Source organism: Ammospiza caudacuta, chromosome Z (genome assembly GCF_027887145.1).
Source record: "Ammospiza caudacuta isolate bAmmCau1 chromosome Z, bAmmCau1.pri, whole genome shotgun sequence".
NCBI lineage: Eukaryota > Metazoa > Chordata > Aves > Passeriformes > Passerellidae > Ammospiza > Ammospiza caudacuta.
The window spans coordinates 21,051,925-21,060,684 of NC_080632.1; the positions used below are offsets into that span (position 1 = coordinate 21,051,925).

Here is an 8,760-nt window from a genome sequence, read left to right on the forward strand (position 1 = left end):
CAGACTGCTCTCCAGTTACAACTCACAGAGCTCTGGACTCCCTCCAAGGTACTCCCTGCTGGCAAAATGGCAGGGGCCTCCCCTGCCTACTCTTTCTCACAGATTTGATCCACTTCTTGTCACTTTCAAAGGCAGATAAAGCATACTTGGGAATCCCAAAGCTATTGAAGAAGACTTTCCTATCTGCTCTTTGGTAACTTGGCAGATTAAACTACCTGTTCCTATCTCAGTCATTGCCGTCCAAGCAGCCTGGGCTCTTGGCAGGGCAACAACTGCAGAATTTACTATCACCAAACACCCTTAGGAAGCCAGTCACCGCCCTGTCAGCAGGAGAAGGGGCAACATCTGCCATCATCTTGCCCAGGTGCAAGCCAGTTCATCATCCTGGAGTGTGGAGTTGCCCCTGAAGGCCTGTTACACTCCCATTAGCCATTGAATCGCTCCCACAGATGTTGCTGTTGCACAAGGTGAGCGCAGTGTCAGCCTGCGGCTGCAGGAGCTCCATCTCTGCAGCCAAAAAAAATAACTGGCCTGGGGTGCAGGAGGCAAGACCAAGCATTTCTGGTGCTGCTGCAAAAGGACAGGCAACATAATGTTTCCAGCAGTAACATCTCCTCTAGCTGGCCCAGCTCCATGCTGGAGCATCAGAGAGTAATTAATGCCAGCCACAATGCCCGTGCCCATCTCTGAGCTCCCATTCCTCTCACAGGTAGCAGCCTTCCCTGCCTGATCCTTTTTCTAGCAGAGACACAGGGCTGGGATGGAGCTTCATGCATTGATACATTGGGCATGCTTATGGCCTGACAGGACACCCTCAAAGCAGACTGGTGGCTCAAGGGGTTGTGGAGGTTTGGTACACCACCTGTGGCCTGGCCCTGCTGAGCCATCCCTCCTCCTTTCTCTGATGTCTTCAGCAACCCAGCAGACCAAAAAAAAACCCAAGGTACAACAGGGTAAAAAGCAATGAGCAGCACATGTCACGCATGTCTCTGTACGTCTCCCAGTCTCAGGAGAACAGGGAAGTCTTGAAAGAGTAAACTCAGAGACACTTCATTGCAAACAATGCAAAGATTTATTTCCATTTTAAGTGAAGTAGAAGAGTAAATACAAAAAAAAAAAAAAAAAAAACACAAAAAAAACCCCAAAAAAATCTCATATACAGAATATAATGTTCTGCTAGGCTGTACAGTACACTTCTTTCTCAAAGTCCACTCAGGGCCTGACTACATCAGAACTTGGGCAGAAGAGGAACTGAGGCTCTGTCCTTTGAGGAATGAACATTTTCAAGGCCCCTCTCTCTTCTATCAGTTCTCACACTTAAGAGTTTCCTACAGGTTTACAATCCAGATTTATTGGACTCTTCTGACAGAAATCAAAAGAGTAATTTGAAACTTAGACTAACTTTGCTAACAGGAAGGCTCTTAGATATTTACAATAAATCAAAAATTTTACAGAAATCAGAAAATTTACAAAAATAAGAAAATTTTTTTCTTATTCTTGGTGCTGCCTGAGAATTGCAAGCAACGTCCCAGACAAAAACACATTGAGATCCACATGTTTAACATATCCCCATGGCACAAGTATACACTGAGATCCAGCTGTCTAACACATCCCCTTGGCATATCCCCATATCCTCACAGAGAGACCCAAGCCCATGGCTCCCCAAGGACACAACAAGCATATCTTCCTCTGTCAGTGGCCAGGCAGTCCCGTGTCACATGTGGGCACAGGGGCAGCACATCTCAGTGCCACAAGGCACAGCCTGGACAGACCCACGCCCTTGGCACCTGAGCCTACACAACAGCTCAGGGAGGTTGGAATAGCCACAAAACCACAGCAGTGCCGGTGGGAAGGGATTGCTGGAGTCTCCAGGCGGGAGGTTGGAGCACTGCCAGCACTGGCAAAGGCTGGCTTTGCCTAAAAAAGCTCAAAGCACAGACCCCACACAGATATATAGAGTCCCCTGAATGGTCCCAGTAGCTCTTCACAGTTCTGACCAGGGTTTCTAGCTGTTTGTGACCAAAGTTTAAGCAGTTTTTGATCATGTTTCAGGTTCTTAAGACAGCAAGTTCATCACTGTACCTGCTGCAAAAAAAATTACCATCTAGATATGCCCAGTTTCCCTAGTTTGTAGGTATAAAAGATCTGGAGAGCAACAAGAACAAGCATCTAGACCTTCTCTACAAACAACACACAACTGAACCTACCCAGTCTGTGTTTTCTAAGTCACCAAGATCTGTCAGGCTTGTTCTTCAGACATTGAGTTTTGCTCCCCAAAACTGCCTACAGATGCTGAGTTCAGAAGCATCTTCCTCAAAACCTGTATCATAATCATTGGTGACCTTTTTTTAGACTGAACTCTAAAGTGGCATGAGGGTTGAAGCAGAGAACAAAATGAGAGGAACAAGGGCCAGAGGAGATCAAAGCTCTTCACTCTCGTGACCAATGACAAGATTCATGGAGGCACGGAGGGAGGTTTAGGTTGGATATCACCCCAGACGGTGGCTGAGCACTGGAACAGGCTCTCCAGGGAGCAAGCACCAAGCCTGACAGAGATCAAGAAGCATTTGGACAATACTCTCAGGCACGTGGTGTGGTTCTTGGGGTGTCCTGCACAGGTACAGGGGCTGGGCTTGATGATCCTGATGAGTCCCTTCCAACCCAGCACTGCTGTGGTTCTATGAAAATTATCTGGTCCACATTGATAACTGCTTCTACAGGAAGGAAAGAAAGGCATTAAAAGGCAGGACAGCTCTTCTCCCAGCTACCCTAAAATGAGCAAGAGGTTTGGCTTGCTGTCAAAGTGACACAGTCCAGTCTTTGCAGGCAATGAAAGCAGAGCCAGCAGCTATCAAAAATGCTAGGAGTTAGCACAGCTAGGTGTACAGATCCTCTTCTAGATGGTGAAAAGAGAGTTGGGAGAGGTGTTAGCACAGCAGCTGAGGAGACCTGCCCCTGGCTGGGACAGCTCTCTCCAGGATGGCAGCAGCTTCTGGATGTGCCAGGACCAGGAAGAACAAGGAAGATACAACGTACCTCTTCAGAAAGGCAGGAAGGCAAAAATCTGACTGAGCTCAGCACACCAAAGAGTTGAGTGGTGCTTACACCTGCTGTCTGTGCTTGCCCCGCACTGGCTTCACACATGGAGCAGCCTCCCCAGGTCTGTGTATGGACAACAGCTTCCTGCAGTGCCACAGACAGGTCTACACGGACACAGGGCAGTGCTCTCAGGTCACTCTCACCCTCACCACATGCCATCCCTGGCACTCTGAACCCTTGAATCCAAAACTCATCTCCTACCTCACAGCCCCACGGAAGGCAGATGTACAGCTTCTCCTGCCCACGTACTGCAGAGGGCTTTACTCTTCTCCACACCAAGCTGTGCTGTGAGGACACCCAACCACCTTCCTGCTCCCCTCCATTTCTTCTCTCATGTCCCACCTGGATATGTGGACCGTAGCACCCACGGAAAGCAAGAAAGCTGCCTCTACACAGATTTCATCCTGCTGAGGACCTCATCTGAAACATGCAGAGCAGAAGATACAGGTGTCTTCATGGGATCAAAGCCTCTTGGCAGCAAAGCACAGCAGTAGGACAAGAGACCGTAAACAGGAGATGGGACTAGAGAAGTACTAAATGGAGGGTACAAGGAGAAACTTCTCCCCCACAAGGACAGCGAGGTTGCCCAAAGAGACTGTGCTATCTCCATCCTTGGACGTGATGGAGACTCAACAACATAGGGCTGAGCCTACTGTCTGAGCCATAGCTGACCCTGATTTGGGTAGCAGATTGGAACAGAAATTTCCCAATATCTTTTCCAACCTGAGTTATACTATGTAGTTCTATACCCTTCTCTGGTAAGGAAGACTCCGGTCTATTCTTCCAAAACTCCTGCTGAGGTTCTGGCTGCACTTTCTCGTTTCCTCTCCCCATACAAGGCCTCACCATACTGCAGGATCTTCTCACCAGCCTCCTCCTGGCCCTGGATACACAAGGTCCCCACTCCATGGGAAAAAGAAGCTGTATAAGACGACCAGGGAGCAGGGCTGTGTCGGCTCCCTCTATACCCACAGCCCCAAGCACAGCCCTGGGTACACACTCCTGCTCCAGACTCCTTTCCAGGGTGGTAGGATCTGTTGGCAGGGGTATGCCTGAGTTTCCCCACAGATCTAGTTTCAAGCTTTTGTCTCACAGACATTCCTAATAGTTGTTCCCTCTCCATATCTTTCTTCACTCTTTTCCATCCCTGGAAAGTTTGAAAGTGGAGCAACTGAAAATGAAAAGGCACTGTATCCTTCCTCTTGTGTTCCAGAAACAGAAGTTTTCTCCTATATATGCCAATTTCTCTAGGCTACAGACAGAGCTGGGCTGATCTTGGGATCAAAATAATTTAGGCTGTAAGTACCTCTGCAGAGCTCAGGACCAGGTCTCCACTCAAAACAAGTCCGGATTCAATGTTGGCTATGACTTCAGAGGCAGGTCAGGCTCCGTCCAATCAAGCTGGAAAGGCCTCCAAGGGCAGAGGTCCCACAGCCTCCCTGTGTCCCTCTTCCAGCAGCTGGGCATGCCCATGGTAAAATTTTTGTAGTTCCAATCCCACCCCTGCAGCACAGAGCACAGCACCTCCAAGGATGTCACTTGATGTGTTTTTCTGCAGCCCTGGCATCCAAACCTTCTCCAGACTTGGCCACACCGCTGGTGCAAAGCCTGGGGCTAAAGCAATAGCCATCAGGGACATGCCACCCCATCAAGGACATGCCACCCCATCAGTGCCAGTGCATTCTGCTTTTACAGCTTTGCCTGCATCAGGCCAGGGAATGATTCCTCCTGCCTCCCTCCTTCACCTCACCAACAGAGATTTAATTCTCTTTTAAAAGAATCATGAACAGAGGAGAGACTTTTAAACGTGAAATCTTCCTGGGTAGACCAGAAGGGGCCCGGTTGGGTGTGCCGGGAGGGTGGGAGCCTGGCAGCAAGCTTTGAGCACCTGCTCCAGGAAAGGCTGTAGAAAAAGAAGAGATTGCTTGCCCCATCCAAGCACTTGTCAGTCCCTAGGACTTTACTGCCTAGAGCGGACAGGGCTGGACAGGGCACCCTAAGTCCCCAGGGCTGACTGTGACACTCCTCGCCAGGAAGCCTCGGCAGATGGCAGAATACGAAGGTGCAGCCCAAGGTTCTTCAGCATCTTCCCGGGCAGCGCCGGGAGCAGCCGTGCCGGGTCACCCCCGCACTCCGCCGTCTCTCGGGCTCCGGTCCGCTCTGTCGGGCCTCTCCGGGACAGGTCAGAGCGCCGGGACGAACCTGTCGGGGCCTCCAGGGTAGGTGCCGTGCCGCGGTGCGGGCTCGGCGGCACCCAGCTGCCCTGCGGCGCCGTAGGCGGGGGGCAGCGCCGGGTATGGCGCGGGGGAGCGGCGCCCGTAGAGCGGGGCCGGGCCGGGCGGAGAGGCGGGCAGCACGATGCGCCCCGACGGCGCGTACAGCGGCCCGGGGCCCGCGGGCGCGTAGGGCCCGGGAGCGGCGGGCAGCGGGCCGTAGGCGTGGGGCAGGGCGGCGGAGGCGCAGCCCTGCGCGGGGAAGGCGGCGGCGAAGGCGCAGGAGGCGGCGGCGGGTGCCGGGGCCAGGTCGGCGGGGGGCGGCGGGGCGGGCAGCGGGAGGAGGCGGCACGGAGCGGCGGGGCGCTCGGCGAGGAAGGCCGGGTAGGTGGAGAGATCGCTGCGCTTGAAACGCTTTCTGCGGCGGAGGAACGACCCGCTCTCGAACATGTCGCGGGCGTGAGGGTCCAGCGTCCAGTAGTTGCCCTTGCCGGGGCGGCCCGGCTCCCGGGGCACCTTGACAAAGCAGTCATTGAGGGTGAGGTTGTGGCGGATGCTGTTCTGCCACTTGCGGGGGCTGTCGCGGTAGAAGGGGAAGCGCTCGGTGATGAAGCGGTAGATGCCGCCGAGCGTCAGTCGCCGCTCGGGCGCCTGCCCGATGGCCATGGCGATGAGGGCGATGTAGCTGTAGGGCGGCTTGCCCCGCTCCGCCGGACGCTTGCGGCGCCGCCGCCCGCCCCGCGCCCCCGCCGCCGCCGCCGCCGCCTCCTCTCCCGGCGGCACCGCGTCCGCCTTCAGCGGCGGGGGCGGCGGCGGGGGGCCCGGCGGCAGCCGGCTCTCGGCTGTCATGTGGCCGTCGGAGCGGCTCCGCCCCGGACCGAGCCGAGGGAGCGCAGCGCGGCACGACTGCGGCTTTTATGCGGCGGTGTCCGGCGGCTCCGCGCCCGGGCGGCCGGCACTCCCCCTGCTACGCCCCGCCGCCCGGGAGGCGCGGGCAGGGCCGGGCGTGCCGCCGCTGCCGCCGCGGGTCGGAGCAGCGCCCTGCCCGCACCCCCCTCCCGCCCCTCGCCGCTGGTCCCGGTCCCCAGCGCCGTCGCGGCGCCGTGGAGCCGCCGCCGTCGGGAGCGTACAGCTCCGGAGCACCGAGCGAAGCTGGATGTCTCCGGGATCCCGGTGCGGGTGTCCGGGCACGGCATTTAACGCGCCTCCCCGCAGGGCTCGCTGCCGTCGGGGCCGGCGGGCGGGGAGAGGTGGCAGCGATGAGCGGCCGCCGCTGCCGGGAGGGAATGCTGCCGGTCCGCGCCGGACAGTCGCCCCCGGGGAACTTAGCCCAGGGAATCCAACGCTTCTTTGCGGAAATCAAGCTGTCGAAACAAATTAGGCTGGAAAAAAAACAACCGGTGACAGATCTGCGTGCGGAGAGATAGTAAGTGCGGGCTTAGGCTACGCGGTCTGCTTGCCGAGTGCTAAGTAGAATAATGCACTCAGGTTAGAGCCCTCCTACCTGGTACCCAGCAGCGATTTGGCCCAGGGCTAGGCTCCCGTGCCCCTGAGCTGACCTGCTTGTCCCTGAGGCTTATGCCACAGGACCAAGATCCAACCAGGAAGGATGCCAGGCTCTCCACAAGCTAGTGCTGGGACATATCTGCCAGCTCCCTCATGTTTGCTCAGATACTTGGGGCTGAGGGTCAAAGCCCAGCCGAGTGTGCCAGCTGGTGGGGAATGCTTGCCCAGGACTTGAACCCCTGTGACACATGCCCTCAGGCCTGGGCACAGCCTCCTCACCTGCTGGTGTGATGTTCCTTGCAAGCCAGAAAATAAAGGAGATGGCAGGACTGGCAGGACGTCCTAAAGGTGAGAAGGAAAGTGTGTGCAGGTGTGCAGGCACCTGTGTGCATGGCAGGGTGCATGTGCATGGGTACATGGGTGTGCAAGGGCACTGGTGTGGGGGTGAGGATGTGAGTGAGAGCTTCTGGGTGTGCCACTAGTCAAGTTTGGGTCAAGTTTGGGTCAAGTTTGGGTCAAGTTTGGGTCAAGTTTGTGACAGGTGAGTGTGTGGACAAAAGTGCCAGGACACGCAGGTTTGTGGTTGGACCCGAGGCTTACATGTGGGCATGTAGGCAAGAAGCAGATATAGGCAGATGTGTGTGCAGAGAGGTGGATATGCACAGGTGTGCAGGTGCTGTGCACGGCTGTATACACCTGATCCTGATCATGTCTTGGTGTCTCCTGCCAGTTCTTCCAGAACCTGAGTGCCCTGCTGAACCTATCTTTGTAGGAAAAGCTTTACCAAAGCCCTCTTGGGCATTACACAAATTATTTTTAAGAGAGAAAGGGGAGGTAAGAGCTGTTTATCCTAGTGAAACGCAGCTTGCTTGGAGGTGTCCAACAGAGTTGTTGAGCTGTTTATCTGCTTGGAGAAAAATCTGGTGTGTGGTCTCTGTGTGTGTATGTGTGTGTGTGAGAGCGAATATCCATTTCCATGCAGCAAACAAACCCCAGCCCTACTTTCCAGCTAAATGAGGGGCCCAGGAGTCACTGACCACCTGCTTATCTCTGCAGATTCCCAATAATCTGGGAGATAGCAAAAAGTCCTATGGAGCTAGCAGAATAAACCATGCAGTGGCACTTGCTGTGGACCCACATGTGCGTGTAGCGTGTACAGTAGCTGGATGCAGACACTGGGCAGAATTTCAAATCACATGCTGCAGAGTTTGTGTCAAGAGAAAAAAAACCAACCATCCTGTACCAACACCCAAGTTCTTGAATTGCACAGCAGACAAGGGTAGTATTACCCTGTACAAATCAAAACCCATCTCCTTTGGTATGAAGCTGCCTTATCAGTAATGCTCTGCCTTCTGGCTTGTGGGAAGCTCCAGCTGGGAATAGATTTTCCTATCAGATGTTCCAAAAGGCAGCGCTGTAGTTCAGTCACCTCTGGGACTGTGTCTCTCTGTGCCATGCCAATTCCATGCCTCCAGAGGGCAAAGTCAGATCGTGCTTCGCTTTGCACTTGCAGAGGATGGGGAATGAAAGAGGTGTGTGCTGAGGACGGATGGTGTGCTGAACAGCTGCTTTTGCCCTCCCTGCTGGTGTTGAAAATCCTTTCCCAAGTAAGCACTTTCCTTGGCAGAGCCCAAAGCAAACTGAAATGGATACCCAAACAGCATGTGCTGGCTCTTGTCCCTTCTCCTTTCCACATCACACAGCTTAAACTGTCGTGCCAATATTTGGGAGTGAAGTGTTAGTTGTATAACATAGTGCCCTGGAGGCTACTCTCAGTCTGACATTATCATAAAACACTTTAAAGTTTAAAAACACTTTCAAGCCTCTACTTTGGGAGCAGGAGTATGTCTTGTGTTGACCATTGGTGTCTCTTTTGAGTACCAGATCCCATGGGGAGGGAGCTATGGAGAACATGAAACTCCGACTAACCCTCTTGGGTCTT

The 8,760-nt window shown here is 54.3% G+C and overlaps 1 protein-coding gene across 1 annotated transcript; it reads right to left on the reverse strand.

Annotated features, from left to right (window-relative positions):
• Nucleotides 1-5,282: 5,282 nt before the first annotated feature.
• Nucleotides 5,283-6,161, reverse strand: FOXE1 (forkhead box E1). The gene has a single exon (XM_058824275.1). It carries the CDS (start codon nt 6,159-6,161, stop codon nt 5,283-5,285), a length of 879 nt encoding a protein of 292 aa, XP_058680258.1.
• Between the last annotated feature and the right edge of the window lie 2,599 nt (nt 6,162-8,760).

What these genes read in the sequence shown, in the direction of transcription:
- FOXE1 (XM_058824275.1), bottom strand. Translation starts at nt 6,161, where the DNA reads ATGACAGCCGAGAGCCGGCTGCCGCCGGGCCCCCCGCCGCCGCCCCCG.